Source organism: Necator americanus, chromosome II, assembly GCF_031761385.1.
Source record: "Necator americanus strain Aroian chromosome II, whole genome shotgun sequence".
NCBI classification, from domain to species: Eukaryota; Metazoa; Nematoda; class Chromadorea; order Rhabditida; family Ancylostomatidae; genus Necator; species Necator americanus.
Genome location: NC_087372.1, coordinates 36,520,649 through 36,548,487, shown reverse-complemented (window position 1 = coordinate 36,548,487; position 27,839 = coordinate 36,520,649). Strand labels below are relative to the sequence as shown.

The 27,839-nt window shown below is 38.7% G+C and overlaps 4 protein-coding genes across 5 annotated transcripts; 1 reads left to right on the top strand and 3 right to left on the bottom strand.

The window, feature by feature from the left end:
- Positions 1-1,471: 1,471 nt before the first annotated feature.
- Positions 1,472-9,986, bottom strand: RB195_020587 (uncharacterized protein; the record flags this gene model as incomplete). Of its 2 annotated transcripts, XM_064188949.1 has the most annotated exons (30): positions 1,472-1,500; positions 1,599-1,631; positions 1,688-1,715; positions 1,824-1,932; positions 2,865-2,942; positions 2,995-3,143; positions 3,201-3,314; positions 3,377-3,460; positions 3,584-3,639; positions 3,712-3,853; positions 3,950-4,063; positions 4,160-4,236; positions 4,348-4,474; positions 4,549-4,683; positions 4,743-4,879; positions 5,162-5,390; positions 5,456-5,543; positions 5,673-5,813; positions 6,028-6,116; positions 6,323-6,493; positions 6,589-6,666; positions 6,735-6,785; positions 7,316-7,448; positions 7,702-8,446; positions 8,525-8,644; positions 8,697-8,777; positions 8,962-9,082; positions 9,378-9,470; positions 9,566-9,667; positions 9,834-9,986. In XM_064188949.1, the coding sequence occupies 30 exons, from the start codon at positions 9,984-9,986 to the stop codon at positions 1,472-1,474; spliced, it is 3,807 nt and encodes a 1,268-aa protein (XP_064044829.1). The 2 variants fall into 2 exon arrangements, with proteins under 2 accessions (XP_064044829.1, XP_064044830.1); XM_064188948.1 differs by lacking the exon at positions 1,472-1,500 and having other exon boundaries at positions 1,614-1,715.
- Positions 9,987-14,489: 4,503 nt separating this feature from the next.
- Positions 14,490-17,323, top strand: RB195_020586 (uncharacterized protein; the record flags this gene model as incomplete). The annotated part of the gene is made up of 8 exons (XM_064188947.1): positions 14,490-14,517; positions 15,198-15,271; positions 15,348-15,479; positions 15,795-15,879; positions 16,325-16,430; positions 16,496-16,619; positions 16,915-17,112; positions 17,186-17,323. 8 exons carry the CDS (start codon positions 14,490-14,492, stop codon positions 17,321-17,323), a joined length of 885 nt encoding a protein of 294 aa, XP_064044828.1.
- Positions 17,324-17,704: 381 nt separating this feature from the next.
- Positions 17,705-22,597, bottom strand: RB195_020585 (uncharacterized protein; the record flags this gene model as incomplete). The annotated part of the gene is made up of 13 exons (XM_013441788.2): positions 17,705-17,810; positions 19,190-19,329; positions 19,468-19,577; positions 19,654-19,786; positions 19,985-20,089; positions 20,157-20,225; positions 20,288-20,431; positions 21,021-21,164; positions 21,233-21,431; positions 21,715-21,824; positions 21,999-22,076; positions 22,268-22,449; positions 22,507-22,597. The coding sequence occupies 13 exons, from the start codon at positions 22,595-22,597 to the stop codon at positions 17,705-17,707; spliced, it is 1,611 nt and encodes a 536-aa protein (XP_013297242.2).
- Positions 22,598-23,219: 622 nt separating this feature from the next.
- Positions 23,220-27,749, bottom strand: RB195_020584 (uncharacterized protein; the record flags this gene model as incomplete). The annotated part of the gene is made up of 11 exons (XM_064188946.1): positions 23,220-23,393; positions 23,447-23,532; positions 24,679-24,805; positions 24,925-25,035; positions 25,223-25,329; positions 25,426-25,539; positions 25,612-25,685; positions 25,885-25,968; positions 26,022-26,111; positions 26,788-26,912; positions 27,690-27,749. The coding sequence occupies 11 exons, from the start codon at positions 27,747-27,749 to the stop codon at positions 23,220-23,222; spliced, it is 1,152 nt and encodes a 383-aa protein (XP_064044827.1).
- Positions 27,750-27,839: the final 90 nt, after the last annotated feature.

Here is a 27,839-nt window from a genome sequence, read left to right as displayed (position 1 = left end):
GAAAGGAAGAGTTATCGGGATTTTTTTTCTTTTGAAAAAGTCTGTTTGCTTTTTTCCATTCCACTATTTTTTCCCTGATGTCCTTACTTTTTTCCGTGTATTGTTCTTACTGTGCAATTTTACGTCATTTTGTGAGCACTCAGTGTTTTGCATCATTCCTTCTTCCCTTGGTTTGGGCATATTTCATGAGGAGCTTTCTGAGTTCCAATGCTCCATGCATCCTCGGCCGTTTTCTTCCTTTTTTTTGCATTCTGTTAAATTCTTTTCAATTTCATTCGTACTCACTCTCATTGTTTCCTCATGCTCGTTCCTCAGCTGCCCTGTTGACGCAAAACCACATCTTGGTTTCCTTAACTTTTTCTAGTATACCCATATTGCGAAGCTATGATCTATTCAATCTTTTCTTGGTTTTCCAGAGACTTTTGCGACCCTACTTAATGCCTCTGTAATGAAGATCCCTATTACCATAGAAATTCAGTGTTGGTAACACTTTATTCCTGATTGGAATTCGGCATTGCATTTCCTATTCCGATCCCGACACTTCGATTTCCTCCAGACTTCTGAACTTTGAAATTTCAAAGGCAATTCTGACTAATCCCTGAACTCGACCGTCTGCGTAATAGGAGCATCACTAATTGCACTGCACGATTCCCTTATTGATAGAAATTTTAAGAATGTGTTACCATACTATGTAATACTCTTACTAATATTATTAAGGCAATTTTTGCCAATTTCGACAGGAACGATTATTTTTCGGGTATTTTGAAACAAAGAAGGAATGGAAATCTTTTAAAAAATTAAAGAAAATCACTTGAAAATGCAAACAACCAATTGTGTCATTTTAAACATAGCATCCCTTCATTTCATTTCAATACCAGTCTAAACAGGCGAGGTGTTCTTTTCATTAATCCACTACCTTTAAGAAATGTCTTTGTTTCTGAAATTATCAACGCTAATCAAGATCCTGATGGATTACTCCATCTATGAAAGCAGCCAGAAATAGAACAAGATATATAAAAGCAAATATTTATATGCAATATATAATAATTTCAGCAGTGACAGCGAATATGATCGCACAGGAAACTAAAATTATGCCTATGAAAAACTAGCGAGTGAAAACAGCATCACAGTAATTTGCAACAAGTTTTGTAAAATCGAATACTTGCACATGCATTAATGAACGAAATTCTATTTGACAGAAAAGGATGTGAGTATATAAGGACCATTTGATGTACACCGTCACTTATCACAATCCACAAACGACTAAGGATTCAGCACCCAACACAGTGTGAGACACCGTACTCAATAAGGATTCGTTTTTGAGATTTAGTTAGATTAAATAAATGTAGAAGACGGAGACATTAGCATGAACAAAGCAATATAAGATAAGCACGAATTTCACCACATGGTTGAGAATTACCACGTGAATTGGAAGACTTCGAACCAACTAGTGAAGGAAATATAGGGGTCCTTAAGATTTGAGTATGAACCGGGATAATACTGTAATGAAAGTGAATTATACAAATAACACTAGCCGAGAATAAACTTAACAAATTCTGCAAAAAGTAAAGCGATTCCACATTATATTGAAATCATACCTTTCGAAAACATTTTTAAACAAACGGTAAAGACTTCGTTGACACAAATGATAACGTGAGTTCGATATGAAATCCACCAGACAAATAACCCAGAATTTCATAGAGCACAGGGATGAGCTTAAAAAGAAAATCCTTAACGAAATTTAAAAGGAAATAGAAAAAGAAAGAAAGTTAAAATAGCACATTTAATTCCAACTCAACAAAATTCCCAGTTCAAAAGTTTACCTGATCCATATTCTGCTTATACTTCATTTGTTCATCCTCCATACCACACCACGGTGAGACATCGTATTCGACTCTTTCTGTACTCACGCCTACGCGTATGGAGATGCTCCTAAATTAGAAACTATACATCAAGTAGTATCAAATTATGCGGTGCCACTAAAACTATGTTCATTTTATTAGCGAATTTATTGTATGATATAGCTAATTAGCTACGTCCTAACAAGCAAAATCAGATTAATTTAGTTTTTATATATCAGCGGGATTAAAGGATTCACCCCACGAATCTGAGGTGGTGCAGATTTCAGGTGGAGTATTCGTATACGGGATCGAAGATTATGGAGAGGAGGGTGATTCCGTCCATTTCTTCCTAATTGCTGTATAAAACGGCCCGGAAGATGCGGCGCTGCACAAGGCTGGCACGCCCTAGGCGAACTCCCTGTAGAAAATAGTGCGCCAGAACGCTTGAAGCCGTATCTTCCGGGCCATTTTTTACGGCAATTAGGAAGAAATGGACGGAATCACCCTCCTCTCCATAATCTACTATCCCTTATAAGAATACTCGACCTGAAATTCGTACCACCTCAGATTCGTGGAGTGAGTGATGCCTTTAATAAATAGCCTACTGACGACAGCGCTTTTTAGCGTATTTGGCGACACTCAACTTTTACGAGCTATATTTTAGCAAGGAAATAACAATAACAAATAAGAATAAACCCACTAAGTACCAAAAACGCGTCCCACGCAACCAAAAAAAGCGCGCCTCACGTTGTCGTTGAAGGGGAAAGATCTTCAGGACGTTTTGTCTGTCACTAGTCACAAATCAACTCGCTTAATTTTTTTTTTGCAATGATAATTTAAAATGACCGAAATCGTTGAGTGGTGGTTGATTACAGGATCATTTTCAACAACAAAACAACGTGACTGAACGGACCGAGAGTCCACTACATATTATCCTATCGTGTTTAATTGAATAGGGAACAAAGATCAACTCCAATAATTTACAGGCGATAAAACTTCAACGTAGTTTAAAATAAAACTCACATGATATTCATATTGATCAACATCGTCAAATACGGTTCCAACATTCCAGTGCATTCTCGTGCTAACATCTCAGCAATACTTAAGTTCATATATAAGCGAGATCTACAAAGAATCGAAGTTTCTACGATACCTGAACACCTTCGGCTCATCATCAGGACTGAGTCTTCCATCCTTGAGATTGTACACATGAGACAAACGTACACCGTAGTCAGATACACTAGGTACTTGTAAAACAGAAGAAATAGCTCGTTCAAGCGACAATCCATATTGATATTTATCCTAAATAGTCATATGAAATGAAAATAACCTTAATGGAGATACGTATCTTATACTTACAGCCAAATTAAGCCCATCTATCGGTGAAATTGGTCCATGAGAAGACGACCGAGGGCAAGTATCTGTCCAGCGTATTGTAAACTGACTTCCTGAAGCGCCGGTTGTCGTCCACTCCTGAAATATATGACTAATCGTTGGATAAAAGAAAAGAAAAAGAAGAAACAACATCTATTAACCTCCATAGAACTCAGAGCAGTTAGTAGACTTTCCAGCTTATCCGAAGAAACACGAATGGCAACCCCATCCTCCACTACAGAAATCTGAATAACCATTGCTAGTAACAAGAGAGAAGTTGGATTTTTGATAATCCAGAGCTAACAGTTCACAACAAAAGAGGAAAAGTTTCCGCGAATAAGAGGTAAAATTTTTCAGATAGAACACACCTGCAATCCACTGGTCTTTAAGCCTCCGTCAATGATAATGAAAGAGGTCCCAGTGGCTGGAACAACATATTTCAGCAGAACCGAGATCTATTCTCATTCAAATGAGTAAAAAAAAATCAGAAAATTACCATTCCTCGAAGTTCCACGAGCCAAAACCTGTGTGGCGTATAATCCTTCGGTTTCCTCACAGACCAGATGACTATCAGCCGACAAATTCACATCCGTTGTCCATGCAATCATAGTGCGATTCCAGGAAATGATGTCGTCCAGCTGCAAATCGCCAGTTTTTCAACGAACAAAGGAGCATTCCATCGTTTTAGTGTTAAGGAGAAAAGAAGAAAAAGCATAGTGCGGAAGAGAACAAACATCCTGCTTAGCACTCCTTGGAATCTCTACAGACGTAACATCATTGCTAAGTGTTACTGTAGAACCAACTAGATGTTTCATACGAAACGACCAACTGCGGAAGTCTGTGAACACCTGAAAAATTGTGTAGTTCAAAAATAAGGAATAGAACGATTAAACCATTAAATGATCAAGACACTCAGTACATCAATAAATGATTTTTTTTCGCACCTTAAGAACTGTTTGTGAGGTTTCTGTTGTGAAAACTGCATTCCTTCCTACGATATTCACAATAGGGGCTGGATACCCTAAAATTAGTGTTTTCAAAAACAACGTAAAGATAAAATCTTATGAATGACAAATCACACTTCGTAGGATTACTGAGCAGTGAAACTCCTAAAAAAAACAGAAGGACTTACAACTCTCTTTGAGCCCCAAACGCAACAACAGTCGATTAGGACAAGCCATCGCCCACGGCAACTCAGCATCGCTAAGGAACAGTGCAACGAGAAACGGAGAATTTGGTACAGGTAAACTTGAGAAGTTCTTGAATTCGAGGAATTAATAGCTCGTAAAATTCAAAATATAACGCAACAACTCTTTTTTTTTTATTAAAGTACCTGTAAAGTAGGGGGAAAGAACAGGATATGTCTTGACAATGGGGGCAATGCGATGGGAACAGAATGTATAGCAGGCAGACGGGTGCACACTTGTCGCACACCAGCCTGGTCTTCATCGCACGAGGATGAGTAAATCTACAAGGGAGAACAAATTCATTAGCACTAGAACAATCTTCGTGTCAAATTTTGCGTACCTGTGCTATTCTATGCAGAACGTTCAGCGGCAACGCGAAATCTTCTAGATCATCACGCTTCCACGCAAATAACACTTCATCCAAACCAATAGTAGCAAATCCACATGAATGCACACAGAACACACTCATAGAGCCCACTGAAGACCGCTAATGTAAAAAAAAAGAAAAGATGAAACACAGATACAGATTTTTCAAAATTCCTCAGGGTCTCCTCTCCTAATTTCTGCGTACAAAAAGCTAGGGTTGTTTAACTAATTAACTATACAGTAACTGCAAATTTCTCCCATGTTCCTATTTCTATTTCTCCTACTTACAGTTATACAGTTATAGGAAACCATGAAAGTTTAAGTTGGACGACAGAAAGCAAGAGAGATAAGGGAAATTTTATAAATATGAGGATCAAAGAAGAAACACCTCACCTGAACAAATCTTAACGACGCAGGAAAGATTCTTCTTTAACACAATTGTAACTGGGAGCTCTTCCTTGAGTCTCGCTTTCACCCATCCCTCGTCTTCCATATTTATTTCGCCATTAGGGCAAATAACCAGCAGTTGCGGTCTCGAGGGCGTTGGCAGTGCGCATCCAAGCTCATCTTCTAGTCGTAATTCGGCCACTCTTCGGGCAACTGCATGTCTTTTGCGACTTTTCTAAATAATTTCGATATTTCATTAATATTCAAACCCTAATGTTAGCATCATTTGAAGCCAAAAACCTTTTTCGGTTTCACTGTGGTACTTTTCTCTTCCATTGCTGGATCTCCCGTATTGGACGGTGACGTTGCACCTGGTTTAACGCCATCTCTGTATGGGAATAAGTATTGTTAGACAGGATTTTTAATTTTTTACTCCATCACATAATTCTCTGGGTTAAAGTATTTTGCGGACATATATTACAAAAAATTTTTCTACTGTTGCAAAGAGAAAGCCCACCTAAACACAACGCTTCGCTTCTTTTCTTGACCTTCTGTAGATTGTGATGGTTCAGGTTCTGATTCTGCACGTGTCTTCAATACACCACGTGCCACACGGGTACCAGACGACGTTGAAGGAGTGGGATTATCCACAGTGCCACTAGAATTCAATGAACCTACTAATGTTTGGCCATTAATAACAGTGGAGAAGTCCTACATCAATGTGAAATTCAGATTTTTATATTCTTCAAAAAAATCTCGTTCAATCAAGCTTAGGCTATCGATGTAGCTTATTTATTACATTTGCAAGCAAAATTCAAGTACAATTCGCTATAAAATCATCAATAAAAACTATAAAAAAAGTCAGAGCATACCCTTCTGCATGTTCTCTCATCATCTTCTCATATTCCTCGATACGAGCAAGCATGGATGCACACGGCGCGCAGACACGAGCAGGTGTTTGCTGAAGAAAAATTTTATGGGTCAGGTTTCCAAATCTCGTAGATAGGTGTCCGTACGTCTTCTCACAGAATGGAACAACATTTTCATTACATTTTGAGAAGGGGTTTTTGTGAAATTCAAAAGGGTCTGATCACATTGCGATGAAATACAACTGATTTTTTAGTTCCAGAACAAAGAATCATACAAAAGTGGAGCACTGGGACATACCTTTTTCGGTTCATCTTTCATGTACTGCAGCGTTGCTCGTTCTTTGCAACACGATCCGCATACTACACGTCCACAAGCTCTACAGTGATGACGACGATTAAGGAGAGAAAATCGAGTATTGCACAGCATACACATGGAACAATCATCGTCAGGAATCCAGTAGGGTTTCGACTAAAATCCATAGAAATAAGAAAAATGAAAAAAAGACAAATATAAAACAGAGTTCGAAAAAAGAAATAGACTTCTAAATGTATCGTAACACATACCTTTCCAAGCTGCAGTTCACTTTCAGTGAGCCTCATTGGGTCAGATTCCTGCGACAGATCGTGGATTGTCGCGATCACCTGAATTGCAAAAACATACCTCTAGTGAAAAAAAGGAAACCTTTTTCATTCTCTTGCACATCGCAGACCTGTGCTCCAAAACGGTCGGAAGGAGGAACTGGAGAAGGTAGGTCCTCTCCCTATAAAAATGACAGCGGATTACTTTCTAAAATAGACCAGACGTGAAGCTAAAATTTTCTAAGAGAACCTAATTTCGAGAACTAAACTTCGCAAAAAAAGTGATGTAATCAAGTACAAGTTGTAAAGAAAGGTGTAAATAGAATTTTCTACAAATTTCTTTAATTCTGAGTTAGAAACCGAATTTATGAAAGGGCGGAGTCGTAAGTGGTTGCACTAATAGAGTATAATTTGGAAACAGCTTTGGCAGTTCTAGTTTAGATCATCATTCAACGGAAGAATTGTTTTATTTATAATTATTCTCAAAAATAACACGGTAAGAGAATGAACAGTAAAGGTTTTATCGTTTGCGAACATGGTGATGTGGTTTGTTCATGAAAAAAAAAATTCAGCGGGTCTTTTACTCTAAATGCACTGTGCTGCCAGTTTCAATCTCACAGCAATATAATTTCAGAAAGAAAATGAAAATAAGAAACATGTGCTAGAAGTAAGTGAGGAAATAAACAAAAAAACTGCTGGCAAAGAAGCTTACGCTTGTCTCGCACTCAATAGCGGTTTCCAAACCGTGAGAACTTTCTTCTGAACTCCCGCGCTCACGCTCCACGTCACCAGGAAGACCGAGTTCGTCGTCACCGTCAGCTTTCATTTCGAGACGTTCACTTGAGCTGAACATCGTCTTTGCAGGAAAAAGCGCAGTTAGTTGCAGCAATGGGAAAACAGAATCATAACATCAATGTGTTGCTTCTAATACGAATTATATCCTCACCATATTTACCCGATGTTTTTAAGAGCATTAGTATTCTTTTCAGCTATTCAGCATGGTAAATAAATAAACAAATAAATAAGTGAATAAGCCGATAACAATATAAACTTGTTAAAAAGTAAAAAAAACAAAAAGAAAACAGTGAGAATTATTACCTTTTCATTTCATCGCTTTGCGTTTGTTCACTCCTCGCTTCCCCCACAACTGATCCAGTATCGTCCTCAGTACGGTCCTCTTCTTTTATTTTCACAGCGGTTGTGTCTTGTTCTTTCCTTTCTACTTCGGTCTTCTCCTTAGGAGTAGGACTTACTAATTCTCGTGTTTTTTCCTCAGTAGGCTCCTTCGACGTAGAGAGAGTAGTTATTTGTTCTTCCTTGCATTCAGAACTTTCAGTTGAGTCTTCCGGTTCAATTTTTGGACTCATATTTTCAATAGCCGTGATCGTATCACCTTGTACTTCAGATGTTCCACTATCTGTTTGTTCTACTACAGCGATTTCTTCAGCTCTTTGGACTTCTCGTTCATCAGCCTGCTTAGGAACTCCGTCAATATCACTTCTCTCTTTTTCCATGGCAGAAACGTTTGGATTATGAATCACAGTTAGAACAGTATCTGTACTGTCAGATACCGTTTCCAACACAGACTCTTCACCAGTAGAATCTTCAGTTACAGTGGCCGGTTGGCTGTTATATTCACCAGCGAGTTTCTCATCGCAGACAGTAGCTTTATCATCGAAACTCGATATTGTTCCCACTGAACTGGCTCTGCCTCGTTCTTCCTTGTCTTCCAGCTTATTTCCACATGAAAAAGACTTATCCACGGATTTCTCGACGCTGTTTGCGACGGCATCAAGTAGCGCTTCCGCTACTGCTTCAGCAGCTGTTCTTAGTGAATTATCATCTGAAAAGTCAATTACGCCCTGGATAAAATGACAAAACAAGAATTTGTAGCCCACAGAAAAAAATCTAGAAAATGGACCTTCCGCTTCCAGTTGCTGGTCTTCGCGATCAAATGACGAACCATACGAGTCATCGTCTTTCTGCGTAGAATCAACAGAAATGTTCGCCTCTACTTCTACAGCAGCTCCCTTACGCTTTTCTGAAAATAATGATAAAGTAACTAAGCCCGATAAAGTCATCTTAGAGTGCACCTGAAGAATGAGAACAGGAAACGCTATTGTGAGCATCTTTTACTTCCATATCGATTTCCAGAGCCGTGGTTGTGCCATCGTCTATAAGGATTAGATTTGTAATTGGGCTCATAACAAAATTAGACATGAAGGGTGCTGGCAAATCCATGAGTGCGAAATTACCGGAAAAACAGAAACATTCAATATTCCAAGGAAATACTGCAGTAATAAAAATCTTTGTCAATTCTTCTAGCCAGTAAACGAAAACATTTTAGCAAGAATTCACCTAAGACAGTGTTGTTTTTTTCTTCGAATTGTTCCAAATATTTCAATACTTCTTCAAATTCGGTGTCTCGTTCGGATTCAACCTCCTTCTTTTCTTCTTCTACCGCATAAGATTGCATACTCTAAACGAAAGTCTACTGTTCAAACATATAAGGCCTCAAATTAAGAAGAAAAACTTTTGATAATGAATAAGTTTTTAGGAGACTATATCTTCCTCGTTACGACTAAACACTAATGAGAATATGTTTAAAAAGGTCAGTAGATTTATCACCAGCATCCAGCGGATTTGTCACACACAAAAATATTACGGCGAAAAAAAAAATGACTGAAAAACGACGTTCGACAAAAAATTTAGCTTACAGCGGCCTGTTCCTAAAGGAACAATCACGGATTTAACATATCGGAGGAGGTACGTACTTCAATACTTCGATGATCATTACTGCTTGCTTGTGTTGGGATAGCATGCTGCATATTACCGTAGCCTTCAGAATTGTTTCCATTTTGCATCGTCTGAAATCAATATTGATCAAATTTTCTAAACTTAACAGCATGACAGATCAATTAATGGCAACAATCGATATGTGCTAGTTATTTTAGACTCTTACTCTAGCTGTTTTCTCAGTAAAAGACTCGGCAGTAACTGTTGTACAGATTTCTGCTTCCACGATTGAAGGATCCGGTGGTTTCAGGTCAATCTTTATCGCTTCCTGGAAGATTCAAACGCCAAGTACCATCATAACGCCAGCGCTTGCAGCTTTCAGAACGAGACACTATCAGTGGTAATGTTTACAGAAAAGGTGCAAATACTACGAATAAACAAAGCAGAATCGCTAGAAAGAAATGAACCACACTAGAAATGAAGCTACAGCGTACCTTGTCAGATAATTTTCGAAGATGTAGGGGAAGTTCAATTACAACGGTTTGTTCGACGCATGACTTCGAGATTTTTGAATGAGTCGGCTTATTACCCACAACAACCTCTTCTAGTTCATCTAGTAATGCATCCATATCCGGCACCGTCTCCATCGCGACTGAAACAGCGATTAGCGAAGTCAAGAGCTTAGTGATAAACGTGTAAAAATAAGGATATTCGGCAAAGACATAGTTTTTATCTCTTAACAGATTCTATTAGATAAATTAATTTATTAAAGGCCTAAATGGTGGATAATAACGGTGAACGAAAAATGCAATGGAAGAATCCAAACAAAGTTTTAACGATTACGATAGAAATGCAATGACACACCTACACTTACTGATGCAGACCAGAAGAAGGAGCAGAAGTGACTGAACAAATGGATATGTAAGTAAATAGATACACGAAACAATCAAAAAGAGAAGTACGAACAAAGTTTGGACTATTTTTTGCAATGAATTCGACTAAGCGTAGTAGGATACGATAAACGACAGATTTCTGCACAACTCCAACAAATTAAAACTCCTTTCTTCAAAAAAAAAAAAATAGAAACAGAAAATTACGACACTACTTCGAGAGAAAAGGAGTACATCATCGCACAAAATGTTTTCTCTCGTAACCATGACCGAATTTTGGACTAGTTTCGTCAGATTAGTTTGTTTTTCCACGAATGATGTATATGAAGTTTCCATCGGGCATTCAGCTGTCAAAATAATCTTTCAGGAAGAATCACAGTCTGTTTGAAAATATCGCTAAATAAAATGTAGAGCAAAGAGTGAAATCGGGAAAAGTTATTAGAAGAATTCCGAAAATCACGAAAGATTCCTCGCCACTGTTTATTCCTGCGGCCAAATCGAAAATGTTGTAATAGACAGCGCAACTGTAAATACAATATACCGTTTTTAAGCCGAGACACAATCCAACCGCTAGGGGCTGGTCCCTCTCATATTAACAAAATAAAAGAGTGCAAATGCAGAGCGAAATCTGAGTACATTTGCCCCTAATAAAATCCCCCATTATGCCTATTACATAGCACTAAGAACACACATCAAAAACATTGTGTTCCTATGAATAATTTAGCATTCAATAGAGCTAATAAGCTGAAAAAAATATAGTCTCATAAAAGTCACAAAATAGGCACAAAGTCAAAATCGACTTCCAAAATCGCTCTGAAATCAGAGCATTCTTTTGAATAGCAGCATATATCCTTACCGTCTTTTTTTTGCAAAAATATTTAATCTTTTCAAAACAGCAACGTTTCCAGCGTACTATTTACCTTGAAAAACCGCACAGCAAAATAAACCCTAGGTAAGAGCATGCAAAATGAATAAATAATGAATGATGAATGTAATAAATAAAATTCAACGTTGAAGTTAATTATATACCTCAACAAATTACTTATTAATAGTTCATAAAAGAAATAAAAAATAATGCACAGCTTTTAAGCATGTAGAAGAAAATTGTTTATCTTTTCTAATACAGTTTAGTTATGTTCAATTTCTTGATCGGAAATAACCGCACCAGAAAAATTTACCTGAATCACACCAGGGGAGAATAAGGGGGAAATTATGGGTCGATTCCGAGATTTTCTATTTCATTTTGTGTGAGCTTCCTTTCGTCTATTTTCCTGCCTTTCAATACAACTTCGCCGGGTAATCGCATCGAAAAACATCCTCACTGATTGTTTGTCCACCTGCAGAGGGTATGGCGAGTCACAGCCGCTTACTCTTGACGATGCGATTATTGGCTTTAAGCTATCGACTAATCATTTGCGTAGAGATTTTTCAGCAGATTTTCAACTGTTTATGATTTGCAACTTTTTAAATGTTTCCTTTTTTTATAAATGTTCCTAGCTATTTCACTTTCATTGGCCTTAAGCTCATGTTTGCAGCAATATATCATAAAACGTCGCCGAATATGTATTTCTTCCTACTCGTTTATTAGCCACTTTCACACCGCTTCTCACACCATATTCATTTCATTGTTATCATAAAACATCTGCACTTTCTATATGCAAGCATCAACTCTGTTCAAGGTCGAGGGCCAGTAATATATACGTCCTCCAAAAGTAACTAGAAAGGGCAAAATTTAAAGAGCGACAAACAGGGGAGTACAGCGTCATAAACTGGATTTTAATGGGGAAATATATGATGATGGGAAACAATAATATAGGCAGTGAGATTTGAATAATATCTTATAACTTCAGTTCAAAACTTAGTTGAGAACTGAGCTAGCTTTGGATTGGGAATACAGCTTTGAAATTTGCCAAAAACACTCGCTCTTCGACATGGCGATCATACCACGAAGCCCAAATCTGAAACTGGCCGATCCTGCATCAGCCCGGTTCAGATGTGGGATTCCGTGTCGGAAGAAAAAGTTGAAGGAAAAAAACAAATCCCAGAAAAATTACAGCAAAAAAAAGACCAGAGAAGAATAAAAAGGAAAGCAAAGCAGAACGATAGAGTATATGGATTAGAAAAGAGAGGAAATAGAAAAGAGAAAAAGAGAGGGAAATGAAGGGTAAGTGAGAGTATGGGTATCTAGTTATCGTAGTTATGCGCATTTTCGCGGCGAAATCTCGCCGGAACAGTTGTGCTTGAACTTTGCCAGAAAATAGTGTAATGTATCTTAATTAACATAAAACATCAAGTGCATTTAAAAAAGTTATTAGTGACTGAATGCCGATGGTGTTTCGTTAGAAAACATAACAGATGCACTATGAAATCATGGCGATCAATCAATTTGCCGGTGCAATAGCAGTAAAAGAACCGACCTACTTTAAATCGACACAATTCAAACAAGAACCAATTAATGATTGTTGCATATAATTCACAGAAAATATAACTGAATGATGTCGATAATCGTTAAACTGGACATGAACAGAAAAGAATCAATGTCTAAATTCCTAAAACCATGACTAATCTGCTATGCGGGACAGATATGACACAGTCACATTCTCTACGAAATGAATTCCCATCATATTTAGGCATTAAAAAGGTGAATAAATGGAGGGGTAGGGTGTGGCGCAGTCGGTAAGAGGTCCGCTGTGGCCGTAGGGCTGATAGTTCGAGACCGCCCTAGTGCCAACCAAGCATTTCATCATTTCGGGGTCGATAAGGCATGTCTGAGAGGATAAAAACAGTGACTTGACACATCGGCTAGCCTACGCAATACATTGTTTAGGTCAACACGGGTTCCAAAACCTCAACGATTACGGTCTGCAGTAAAAGGCGCTAGCGCATCGCAAGTGGATTGATACACCAAGGAATTTTAAAGTGAGTAATGGGATCTAGGTTATCAAATACGTAGAGCGCCCTATTCACGCAGTGATTTTTATGGCTGAACACATTAATCCACGACGATTCATCAGCCACATTTACGTACGTAAGCATTAATGAAGCATCAACACATCATTAACACTAAGCATCAACACATTATTAACACTATCATACATTTGTACATTATCTATTAGATGATAAACGATAAATACTACGTTAATAAATGAATACTGGATGTTAAATGAAAGACATTAACTCATTAAAACAGCGAAATAGCGAATGAATGAGATGACTGTCACAATCACTATTCTCGATCGGTGTCATCAATAACGTCTGACTGCCAGAGCTGACTCATTGGAACGAAAATACGCTGCATAAAAAGTATTACCATCACAAAACAATCTTAGAAGCAACTGAATTTCTCTTAACATCATCTGCAGTGTAAAAGGAATTCTATAGAGCAAAAAATTACGTCGTCACGTGATCTACAAAAATTCTATTATGTTGTGCTGCCATTGTAAATTATTGCCAGCGCTTTTATCAAAATAAATAATACATAGTAAATAGGAAATCTTCATCGAAATTATGATCGGAGGGAATCCAAAATGAAACCTGCCACTAGAATTCGATATTAGATAGTCATTAGAAGGAAAACGTGGGTAGTCTTAAGAGTATGTTAATATTCCATAAAGAGCTAGCAGGTATTAAATATTTTTAGTGAAAATCGGGTAGACACGATCGTTTCGCGTCGCTACAAAGAAGAAGAAAATGGAGAGAAAGAATAACTACGAAGTACGCAGCGTCAAGAGACAAATATTAACAACTTCATGGAAATACAGCAAAAATCACCATACCACTTCTTAAGAAGAAATTGTTGGTGTTATCGGTCTAAAGTATATGGTAAACTGAAGCACGTCGAAATATCCAGAGAAGGAGCCGAAGAGGAGAAGTGCAGAAATCACAGCAAGAAATCAAAACGACCCCTGAAGCACATCGAATGCGGCTATGAAAGCGCAAAATTATTTTCAACCTACTGTAAGCGTAGGGTAAGGTTGGAATTCTGCGGCTTCGTCACATTACCGTATCCTCTTTTTCTTTCCACGCCTCAGGTCTTTTCATTTTGTCCGTTCGTGCTCTTCTCTTGGTTGTATCATCGCTGTGATTCGTTTTTAATTTTTTGGTGGAGTTTTCTATTGAGGTGCTGCGAAAGAGGACGTAAAGGTTACACTATATTCCTTTCTCCCATTTCTTTTCGCCAGGCCATCTAATGCGTTTGATTTCTCGTTGATTCGTTTATCCATTATTTTCTCACCCTTCAGATTCGCTGAAAGTCTAGTCATGGAGCAGTACAACACTAAAAGTGCAGGTGGGTAATCCTTGGTTTCAATGGAGGCTTTCATTTTTGTAGCTCGTCTTGTGCTTTGGAAAATGGATGCGCACATTTGCGATTGTTTTTCTGAACATAAATTGGGTAAATTGTAGTTGGGAGGAACTCCAAACTGGTCTGTCTGAACTGAACTTTTGCGTCCAAAGTTTCAAACGTTCAAAGAGCTCAAAAACCGTCCTTATTTGAGGAATGAGTTTCTCATTTAAAAAGCGCTTGAGAATACGACAGTTTGTCAATCGACATGTCATCACTGGAAGTGTGGTTGAATCAGTTGGGACTCTTAAACATTAGTTTTTGGGAACCCATGAGATATAGGCTAAGGCTAATTAGAGAAAAAGAAAGATATAGCTAACACTCCTAATACTCTAACTTAACCAAACTCTCCAACAAGCTTACTGGAAGTGAATAGCTAGGTTATATAACAAAATTCCGAAAATTGCCTAAGAGATTTTCCGCAATTCGCATTTGACACTTAAGAATTTGCACTTTTGTGCTCCCGGCATAATTTTTCGCGTTTCCAGTTGCAGTTCGAGTAAACTTCAATTAGAGCAGGATTGAATGTCCTCCAACTACGTTTTACCCACATAAACTTTATTTGAAACAATGTTTCAATCTATTTCATGTTCGCCTCTTTTTCAGCTTTCAGATATTTGTTTCAGGCGTCAAACGCCTTATGAAAGAAGCACTAGAATTACGCGAGCCTACTGAGATGTATTTTGCTCAGCCATTAGAGGTAATCCTTCTGAGTACTCAATTTTCTTCATTCTTTGTCATTCTTTCGTTATATAAGTTTTGTTTTCTCGCCGCAGGACAACCTTTTCGAGTGGCACTTCACTGTTCGCGGTCCGCTGGATTCCGACTTCGACGGAGGGATTTATCACGGACGAATCCTCTTTCCACCTGAATATCCGATGAAACCTCCGAACGTGGTTATTCTTACGGTAACGCAGTATTTTCTTGAATTTTCTTCACCTACCACAGTATTTGAACTAGATCTGACATCATGGATAACCGTTCAAATTGTATTTCTCATTGCAGAGAACTTATTTTGCATTTTTACTTACAATTCCTTTCCAGCTTTTAATAATTCAATTTTGAAGGCTAAAGTTACGTCTACTCTAATTTTAAGGAAAACTGTGGTTAGCTTCTCAGACCTTAAGTAGGATCGCTGTATCGGAATCCTTTAATGCATGAATATACACGCCTACTGCTTTCTCGTAGATTATTCATCTGTAGTACCCTCATAATAATTTCAGCCAAATGGTCGATTCGAGTTAAACAAGAAGATTTGTCTGTCCATCTCTGGGTACCATCCGGAAACATGGCTCCCTTCTTGGTCAAGTAAGTTTCGCAGAAACTCTTATAGACCAAAAATATTCGTGTTTGAATACATCCTTGCTTTATTTGTTCAGAATGTGCATCTTATATTATAAATGTAGTGCTCGAAGGAGTATTCGATTTTTTTGTCGTTTTTTTTGGAGACTCCTAGAAATGCTTAGTTGCTACCTGACGTAAATAATAATCGGTTCGTGAAAATGTAAGATAAGACTACCGAGGAATCCTGGGGCTTGGAAATAACGTGGATCTAGACTTCTAGGGGACATGTAGCACCATCTGACTCTTACACGACTGCAACAAGCTTAAGGTTGCTTTGACACTACTACGACTCAGTTTACTCCGGATGAATGGATCAAAAATGAAAAATGCCTTAATCTAGAACTACTTGTAAACTGCTTTGATAGAACTATTTCCGATCCACATCATTGCGTGACTAGAATCTTTCTAGTAAGGACCGCTCTACTTGCACTAATTGGTTTCATGCCAACTGCTGGTGCTGGTGCTCTTGGTAGTCTAGAATACCCAGTAGCTGAACGTAAAAAGTTGGCAAAAAAGTGAGTTACTGCTTTCTTTCTAGTTTTTATTACCAGTAATATTGAATATCTTTTCATTTTGTCAGAAGCTTGGAATGGAAGTGCAAGGAGTGTGGTGCCTGTATGAAAGACGCATTGAAGCCGCTTACGGAGGATGCTAAGAAGAGCAACGAAGAGGCAAAAGAGTTGGCATCACAGCTTAGTTTCAAGGTAGTGGAAATGCAAAGAATTGTACTATACCATTTCTTTTCATTGTTTTTCCGATTTTATACTTTCTTTTATCAAGTGAAATGCTAATATTGTGCTAATAGTGATAATTTCCATACAAGATCGATCATGCCTACCCCGTTTAATAGATTGTTATGGTATAAATATTTATAATTACATTACTAGGCAAGAATTCAAGAAGAAAAAAAAAACTTAACTTGAAGTGTGCAGTCATCTCTAATATTTTGTTCACTTATTCAGACGTTTTTACGAGGTTGCGTGATGTCATCTGCTTCAGGATGAAGAAGAGAAAAAAGCTGCGATTGCTGAAGCTGAGGAATCTACACCTGCTTCCGTCACTGATAATATGAATAACGATGGGAATCAAGCGAATGGTATTGTTGGGGAGGAAGTGGTATCAGTTGCTGCAGAACAAACACAACAGCCGTCTACATCTCCAAATCAACAAAATCAACAACCTCAGACCCCTATTATAGTTAGTTTTTAAAAGTTCCATCTCTCCAACACTGTACCAAAACTTAGAGTATCCTAATTTGCAACAGTTTCAGACAGCAAACCGCTCAATACCAGCAGTTTATTCTGATTCGGAGTCGTATGCGTCTCTTTTCATCACGGTACCTATTTGTGTCGTATTCTTATCGTTATTCGCACTTCTCTTAGCTCGAAGATTCTTACTCGAAGTTTGAATAGCCTCATAGGGATTTCGCTGCTCAATTTAACTCAGACATAGTCAAGAGCAAATAATTCTATTCCTTATGCTAGTTACGAGTTACTCTTTCTTCACTACCAATGTATTCCCTTCCTTTAACTATGTTTGTTTGCCTCACAAGCCACACTTGTCTGTCTTCCCGATATGCACACGATTAATTTCGGGACTATGATGGGTAATATTTTATTTTATTGTTTTCTTCTTCACATTTATGATTTAGAAGATATTATATGCGATAAAGATGAGAGTAGATCAAATGAGGATAAGGTTAGTTTAAGAGATCTTCCCTATTATCTAAATACAACGACTTCAAACGTGAAAAGCAATGGCAATAGTAAAAAATTCAACAACATCGGAGTTATTTCTTCTTCTTTTTCTTCGCTGGCTGTTCTTCCTCAGCTTTTGGTGGTTCGAGCTTGTACCCATGCATCTCGCACCAACCGAGTGGGAAAATGTCGCTCGAGCTGTATATATTCGAACATTACATTAAATTCGCGTCGCATTACATTCGAAATTTTGATGAATGGACGCAAGTACAGTAAAGTGCTATTATTATGAAAGCCTTACTGTTGGTAGCTAAAGGGCAAATAAGTAGTCAATTATTTTTCTTAGATTGTAAACTAAATGATATTTGAAGACAGGATAGCACGAACCTGAAGTGGTGAGGGAATCCGCGGGGAAAGCTAGGGAGGAGGTTGTAGATTGCGGGATCCAGCATGATTTTGTTCATCTCTCTCTAATTGTCGTAAAAAAAAACAACGAAGCTACTTCCTACGAAATGCATTAGTTCCTTTACTTCGTACGAGATAAATTAGAACGCGTTTCTATGTATACATTCCGGTCCACTCAGCAGCTCATTCATTTGTTTTACTTAAATAGGCCGATGAGAAGACATCATTGATCATCGACCACTCGCACATGGGCGCGGCAAGTGCACAAGGGTGGCGCATTACAACTGAAATCGTCCTAAAAAAATAAACGGCGTCTTCCACATCAGTTTTTTTTTTACGATCGTCGGAACTACGCCAGATCCCACAACCTACAACCCTTTCTTCGCCTCTAGCTTTTCTTGCAGATTCTTCCACCATGTCAGATTCATGGTATGCTGCCTTCGATTGAGAAATAGTTGCGAAGTAACTACCTTTTTTTGTATTTTTCTTAAATCTTAGCTTGAGCAGTAATACTTTCAAAATCATAAACAATCAGACATTATACAATTTGGACCTCTTTTGGCGTTTGCTTTTTTCAATAACAACTATTAGCAAGTTCCACGTGCGTGACCTGTCGAAATAGTTGTGACAAAGATTTCCGACCAAAATAATACGTTCGGATTTCAAAGCTACAACAGATGTCTTATCTACCTCCTTACAATATTTGCTTGAACAGCATCCAAAAATTCCTCACAGTTAGCTAGATATTCCAAGAAAGTGCCTAGGATCAGCTAATCACCCAGAGCATAGCTCTATTTACTACACCAAACAATTTTCTCCTCAAATATTTCAGTTGTTGTTGTTCAATTTTAAGTTGAGAAGAGTCATCAACATTTCCGTCTTGGGCCTTTTCTCATTCTTCCAACAGGAATTTTGAGACAGTTGCCATCAGTTTTCATTGATAATAACAGCTTATACATACTATGAGGAATGAGAGTAGAACCTCAACTAACTCACTCTCATTCTAACTATCAACTCTCAATCGTTTTTTTTTTTTTTTTTTGAATATCCGAACATATTTTCTGTTAACACTTATTTTTTGCCGCAACAATAACTGCAATCGGAAATAAGGAAAAATTTTAGGAATTTTAGAAAAACTGTTTGAGCGCCAAAATAAACAGGAATAAACGTACTGTACATCAAACAGTTGGTCATAAGAGTCCTCCCAACCATCAAAATGTATCTGAAGCAACCTTCCCTTATGTGCTGCTACTGTCGCTGGACAAACCAAGTGATTTTCACACATGTCAGAAGCTTCTAGTTTAGCACCGATCTGAAATTTAAAATAAGAATAGTATTCTCAACTCCTTTAGAACTTATATGACCTACATATACATATGTCATGGAGTGGATTTTTTTGTACAGATGTGCTCCACTTAAGATGTTAAAATTGGGGACGACATTTGCAAACCTGGAAGTGATCCATATAGCTTTTATCTGGAACCGGCCGGAACAATGCTTCAGGAGCAGCTTCGGCTCCAGCTTGCTGTAGGTAATCATCCCAGTCGAAATCTTCTGTGTCTACAATGACATATGCACTCTTTTATTCAACAGCAGCAAGCTCTTTGAAGGTGATCCCGCGAAAACATTGAAATACCGTTGGGTCCACCAAGTTTGATTCCATACTTCTGTGCATAACCAACGGGGAACATGAACGAGCTAGTACAATGAAGCGGTATGCATTCAGACTCCATATCAGGTCCATCCATGCCAACTCGAAGATATCCACCCTAAAAAATTCCCGTAAATATGAAATCTCTGCCTGAATGATGGATGCTCAGAGCTTTCCGAAAAAGTCATATAATCAACGGCAGAGGTTAGCAGAGAAGGCTGCCATGAGTTCTTTTTTCACGTCTCATAGGAGAAATAGATGCAAACAAAGGAAATCGGTGCAAAGATATTTAAACAAATGTGTAAAATTAGCTCACCTTTAACACCTCTAAAATACTGGCAACTCGCAACTCGTTAAACATTTGCGCTAAGGGATCCATGAGCTCGAAACGCAACCCTTTCTTCCACTCAAACGGGGCATCCTACGAAATTCAGAAAGCGAAAATAAAAGCGAGTCAATGTACGAATAAGCACTGGTTAGGCTCTCACCTTGTCGACATTCCACGAGCGAATTTTTTGCGGACTCACATCGCACGGCGCATAAGGAGGGTCTTCACCCTGAAAATGCGGTCATTTTTCTTTTAAAAGTCAGAACTAGAAGGGAAAAATGAGGGTTTTACATTTGCCAAAGCATCAGCGATTTTTTGAGCATGCCGCCTGTATTCCTTTGACGAACCGAGTCCATAGTTGTTATAGCAAGCCCAGCCAACGTGAAAGAGATAGAAGCTCGACTGATCCACCCAAAACTCTGAGTCATCGCCGAACTAGAAAAAAACTTAGGGTAGAAAAATGTGCAGAACGAAGCCTATCTACACACATGTATATGTTCATGCACTCGTAGCACGATATCCCTAAATTCGACATTAAATTTCGCCTTCAGTTTTTTCTTTGAAGCTTTCTATTAGTGGTCCCCTACATCATGAATTTACAAGTGCTGGTTCACAACTACTTCTCTCAAGTGGCAGCTTCCAGCACTCAGATAACAGCGTAATCAACAAAAACAAACGAACGGTCGCCAAGTGATTAATTAATCCAGTTACGACGTAATCACGCACGCCAATTCTTCATCTTCACCTTATTGAGCGCTTTCATCGGTAGACTATAAAGTCAAAAAGGTGGGTCCGGCAAAAAGGTTCTATGCATATCTATTTATTTATTCATTCATTTACTGTGGATCAAAGCCAATTCAGACTGAACAACCACAAATAAGCACTGTTATGTAAATAATAATACAGAGGAGAATAAAACCTATTTCATGCAAATTCTCTCAATGAATTTTTTTTTCTAAAACTTGATTACCTAAACATAACAAAACCTTGGTGCCTCTACGAACTTTAAGGCAATAAAATATACCTGACGATCATCTTCATCTACTTCACCGTCGAAGTCGTCTTCTCTCACATGCACGCAAATTCGACGCCCTACTACCTTTTTAATCCGGGCTGGTCTCACACGAGTGGAATTGTTGTAATCTAACAATTCTACTCTGTCGTTTACCTAAGTAAATGTCAACAAATATTTGAATAAGTAGTCCATAAATAATCCTAACCGCACAAAAAACAAACCTTGAAAACCGGCTCAGCGATTATACGCTTTCGGTCTTGTTCAAACTGCTTTCGCAGAGTACGAACATGTTGCAAGGGCATCATGGTGGACTGAATATGCTTGGCAACAGCATCTTCGCCGTCAGCAGTCCAACGATCGGCAATGAATTTTGGAGGCATGTAGGTATACGTCAGCTTACTTGTCTGCATTGATCCTCCGCTAAATTAAAAATTAAGGTCCCGTTTCATGTGAGCTTACAATGGGTCAGTATTATGCTTTAGGCTTTCATCTTAAACTTCACTAGAATCATACGACACCATTATATTTTCTATTTCATGTCATCTCTTTTAAAAATGTAAGTTGCTCTTGATTTAATGGAATTGAGTAAATGGAAGTCTCTGTATTAGATGGCGAATAGAACAAAAATGTTATTCGTCAGAAGACTTTGCTTCTCAGGTCATAAAACAATTTTTTGAATCAATAACTAATTTTCCGAACTCACTATCCAACTGAGTGCAGAATGCGGCTTCCGATGTTCACCCAAAAGTCGTATCGATCATCTCCTTCTTCATCGGCACCAACCCATCGCAGCAATAGGCGATATCCGGCAATCTGCATCATTGTAAAGTGAAAGAGAATGAAGAATATGTGTTCGCATAATCCGACAAAAACACGCAATAATTGATTTTTTCTTCAATTTTCAGAAGAAAAACCAGAGAAAAGAAAAGGGAACGGGCTAAAAGAAATAAAACAACAAAAACAAAATTGTTTTATAAACGGGTAAACCTTGACAATCTTCGCTAACCACATACACTTCACATTATTTTCCATGAGATCATCGTATTCCCTCATCAAGTACTCCACCTAAAATAGCTGTACTCAGAAATATCCGAGTTTTTCATAAATTCATTTCTTGATCTTATTTCTTACCCTTCACAGAATTCTTAAATCGCTCGAAATAAACTTATAGAAGAACTTATATATTCTTCAGTAAATTCAGACAGAAATGGAGATCCAACGGATGGAACTTCCAGATTAGTAGAAATAATGCTTACCACAACTCCATCTCTCAACTTTTCCGTGTACTCTCCGAATATATGCTCGCCAAAAGCATCCACCGGTACCACATATGGCCACATTCGACCATCGTCGAGAAATTCCCCTTTATTTGCACTCGTGTCCTTAGACCACTCGGTCTCTTCAGTCGCCTTATCCTTTTCGTCCATTTTGTTCAAATCTGTACGAGTTCCCAGTGTATTGAGGAAAACGTTAAGAAAAGAACACATCAACTCACTTGTAATAAATCTACTCCAACTCCATGAACTTGATAAGTCGCTATGGCGAACAACACCAGCGAGCAACTCAACGTTGTGGAAAAGAGACATTTTCTAATAGAAAGCTGTAACGCTACTGAATAAAATAAGAATGAAAATCTTCCAAAATATTGAGTGGATAATAACCTTAAACAAAAATTACAAACAAAATTGAGAGCTTTATCTTCATATCAACAACAACAACAAAAACTACCACACATTCTCGAATAAGACACGGAAAATATGTTGTAGTAACCAAAAATCACCAAAAAATCTTATATCACGTCTATGAGTTAAAATCTATAAGCGTGAAAAATAACAATAACGAGCTCGAATTAGAGCTATTCTGAGTTGATAACAAATCGAACAATATAGTATGGCAATTGGTTTGGAACTATCTCTTCGAGCAATTTGTACTGAAGTTCTACGACAATCCACGAATTTATAGACAGGAATGCATTGTTTAATTTGATCCGTTACGTCATGCCCAGTTCGATGAGAAATCTACAGTTGCGACTAGTGCTGTTGCAAATATGATTGATTAATCGTGGTGTGCTTCTATTTTCTTAAGTTCATCCTTACGAATCAAGCACACATCATGATCTCCGGTTCCACAGAATGTTGGATAATACCCAAAGACTGTTCTTAGTTATTTCCCCGTATTTTGGATACCTTATCAAACAAAAATACACATCTACGAAGGCTTCATAGGCTTGACAGCTTCAAAAAATGCACAAGTATATTGATTCTGCAGCATAGAGAGCCGATTTATCGTATAGTAACTGATAATCTTCGACTCGTTCACAATTTCAAAACCCGTCAGTCGTACAATCCTGATCACTTCCTCATATGGCAGCTCAATTGACATCTAAATACTGACTTGATGAGAGGATACCTTACGGATATGAGGTATCTCCTCACCTCATCAATCATATCCTCATAGTGATAAGTGAGCGGGCCCACATTAAGCCAACTACCCCCTGGCTTGAGGATACGGTAGATTGTTTCTGGAAGCAAACCTTCAATAAATTGCATGAGCAAACAATCTAAAAAAACTCTTTATAGCATCTATTTAAACACAGCGTATCACGAAATTGACGTGATATGGAAACGCCAGAGAAACGGAAACAAGATTGGCTCCGCTCATCTTCTCCTAATCAGCGTTCTTTCGTACGAAGTCAGCTGCGACGCGTCACCCTTGAACACGCGCCGCGTACACGAGCGAGCGTTCAGAGATTAACAAGGTCTACTCACCAGCCAGGAGGATACCGGAGCATGTACAAGGGTGCACGTTCTGACGTATAGTCGGGTCAAAACGACATGAAGCACCGACAGTTGCGCAAGCGGCTGCTGCGCACTAAACGGTGCGTCGAAGACAGCGGTTGGAATCGAGGTGGGGAAACAGTGGTGGAACCATGGCAAACTGCAGAGATAGGTGGCGGTAGCGAGGATCCTCACAGGATCCCAACCGCTACGCTCGACCGCGCCGGTTCGAGCGCAGCCGCCTTCGCAACTGTCCGTGTTTGATGTCGTTTTGACCTAACTATACCTCGCAGCAATTAAAATGGTTCCCACGCCGTTTTCCAGGACAATTAGGAAGAATTAAATGGGCCCACCCTCGTTTCCGCATTCTACAACCCGAACTCTACGTTTCCTTTCAGTTTCAGTACAACGTCAACTTCGTGATACGCTGCCTTTAACGCTTTACTAAATGAGTAATCATTCCGTCATCGTGTATAACAACGTCAAGAAGTTAGTTAGTCGCAAATATAATTTTTGGGCCACGTGTGCTGTCCAATGCTGAGTGTTATGATATTGAAGTGATTGTTTACATACATTTGCTGGATATGTTAAAGGCATCACTCCACGAATCTGAGGAGATTTCAGGTGGAGTATTCTTATAAGGGATAGTAGATTATAGAGAGGAGGGTGATTCCGTACATTTCTTCCTACTTGCCGTAAAAAACGGGCCGGAAGATACTGCTTCAGGCGTTCTGGCGCACTATTTTCTACATGCCTTTAAAAATTCAAACGTAAAAGCATGGATGCACTTTGAAGACAGCAAAAGACACCAACAGCGCAGCGCATGTTTGTACGTCCGTTCGTACGTATGTAGTCTTTGTCTCCAATAATAGCGGGAGAAAAATCAATACCTATGTAATCTATAATGTTCTTAGCAGTGTCAATGAACCACGCAGTCACAACACACTCGAAACATTCACTTCTCGACTGAGTCACTTCTAAAAAGTCTCCAGCGATCATGCAAAAGCTTGATGGAACCTGAAAATATGTGTTTTAAAATATACTAACCCAAAAATTGGAAATTTCCGAAATTTACTACTATTATTTACATAGTAGTGACTTCTATGCATTAAAAAAAGATGAAATACAAAACCTACTTCGGTCCGCGACTTCCCAACATCAGGAAAATTGATAGGTCTCGTCTGGTCTGCGTAGGACCAACTATTGCTTTTGTCAAGTGTGTACGGATATATGACGTGCTCATTTTCCTTCAAATATTAACGGTAAGAGGCACCCACCTCATCTAAGCAGGGAAGTACTACACTATTTCTACTTTCTATTGATGCAACAAAATATAACCAGATGTCATTATAGCAATAGCATACTAGTAGTAATATGTGGATCAATAAGAAAATTATAGTGGTAGATTAATCAAACACTTAACAATATTGTAACCTCGTAACAAGCATTCAGCAAATACGATGACGTCATCAACATTACCATACTGAACTCATTTCCCTCAACAGCAAATCCTTCTTTAGCTAAGTCAAAAGCCAATCGGCCTAAAATCGAATCCTGCTGTAAACTACACCATTAAAATTTACCACCAAAACAGAAGTCCTAGTAATTTGTCAAATTTTACTCTAGTACTCGCTCACCGAGACCAGACCCCGGAACCATGATCCTTACTGAACTTCGTTCACTTTTATCTGGATACCGCTTCTGCAGCACATCCATAATAGGACTGTAAGTGGCATCCCGCTCAAGTTTTCCTAAACAAAGTAGCAAGGTGAGAACTGATTGAACATAAAAGTTGAGATAGGTTGTTATGATGACACAGTCACCCTCTACAGTCCATTCCCTTACTATTTGACGCAAAGTGCTGAGTACCTTCGCCATGTAATGCGGATCGGGTCGCCTGAAAAAAAAATCGGCATTTCATGATAAGAATAATGTCCTTTGTTAAGCAGTTAAGCACTATTTTATACGTGGCGAAAGACCACCACTACAAACTAGTCCACGGGTACTTGCTATACGTAAGAGTACATACAATTCAATCATCCAAAAAATTTAAAAAGTGAGAGTAACGTGTGGTAAAATAGAAACAAAAAACCTGCCGTTTTTGCCTTATCTTTCTCGTTTTCTCCGCGAATTCCTCACCAAATACGTTCAATCCGTAAAATACGATCCTCTTCAAAACTCTAAAAGAAGCTCTCAATTCCAGGAACTGCTATACCTCTCCCAAAATGCTTACTCTTGATTATGATCCACACATTTGAGTACATTACGCATATGTTCATTGTGGGTATCCAGGATAATTTCTTTGTGAGCCGAAGAGAGTTGTCTGAAAATTGGTCTTTTTTGTCATTGCTACAGTAACCACAAAAGATCGCAACACATAGTGAAAGATGTCTAGACTAATGTTAGTAGAATCAAAACGATTTGAGGCCTGGCACAGCGCCTTCGCTCGATTCGGCGATGTGGAGCTAGCAGTTGCGATTGAGGCGGACCTTCGCTTACTAGCGTCGATCTACAGAGAAGAGCAAGTATTATGCTCCGATCGCAAACGATAGTTCCATCGCGCCACACTTGGAGCACAGTCGCTTACGCAATTGCACGGAGTTCCATATTGTGTTGTCCCGATTATATAGTCGGGTCAAAACGACATGAATCGCAAGTGTAGTTGCGGTGCATTTGCGTACTCACTCGAAATGGTGCTGTGGAGGCAGCAGTTAGAACAGAGTTGGGACCGTCGCAAACTGCAGAGATGGGTGATGTCAACAAAGGTTTCACCACGTTCCTAGCCGCTACGCTCCACCGAAGCGTCTCGAAGAAGCCGCGTACGCAATTGCGTACGTGCTTCATGTCGTTTTGACCCTACTTTACTATAGAAGTAATCACCAGTTCGAAGTGTAATGTGAGCTTGAAATAAATGTGAAAATGAAGCCGAAATAGTAAACGAAAAGAAAACTGTAGGGAAAAGAAGAGTTTCAAATGTTCTAAATGGTAGTATGACTCACTTGAACGACATCATTGTTCTACATGCCATTTCTCGACCATATACACCATAGCACAAAAATGCATTGAGTATCTTCTCAGCTTCTCTGATCTCTGCGTCCACCTCGCTTGCATGGCATGATTCTTTCTTAGAAAAATAAAAAGGTTGAAGACAGTCAATAACAAATCTCTGGTTCTTTACAAATGTAGCAGAAATCAATCGATGTTTCCGTACATCACATCTATGGGCGGGTCAGAACGACCTGGAGCAAGGATAGTTTCGCAAGCGGCGGCGCGGTGGAACCAGCAGTCACTATGGTCCCATTCCGGTCGCAACCGCGCCGCTTACAAAACTCCACCTGGCCCCAGGTCGTTTTGAGGGAACCATATGTGTGCATACGCTGACCTTGTACTTTTCGAGTGCTATACGTTTTTCCCCAGGAATCTAAAGTCTGGATCTTCGAATAATGTGCAAATACGAGTATCTAACCAACAAAAAGTACAAGGTCTTGAGTAAAGAATATGGGGTACTCGACGAAAATATTCCTCAATCGTCAGACAATGACTCTCAAATTTCCTAGGATTCGAACAGAGGAGGCGGAACCCTCACTACTTGGTCTTTCATAATGAAGAATACTGAAAAGTACATGATAGCTCCGGCAAAATCTGACAAAAGGTAGGTGTCAATGGTTAATTCACTGTCTATCTTTACCACAGATGACGTCTCGGATAAGAAATGTACTGGCAGAGAGTGAAGAACGGAAAAAATTAGATAATAGTTTATTTAGAAAAGATGAAAAGAAAGGATCACTTCCTTTTCCCTGAAAAACCATCCAGCAACATGACTTCCTCTGTTTTCTGTTTATAATTTCTAATACAAGAGACATTTCAGGAAAATGCATTCTATCAATATTCCAAAACTTACCTTGCATGGATCGTCGTCGTGTTGTTCCGCATCGACAACTGAGATCTCATGAGCGGACATGAAGTCTCAATGACAAAAATTAAAAAACTGAAATACGTTTTTCCACTATACTCTCGAAGAAATTAATGAATCAAATCTTATATCCGCAAA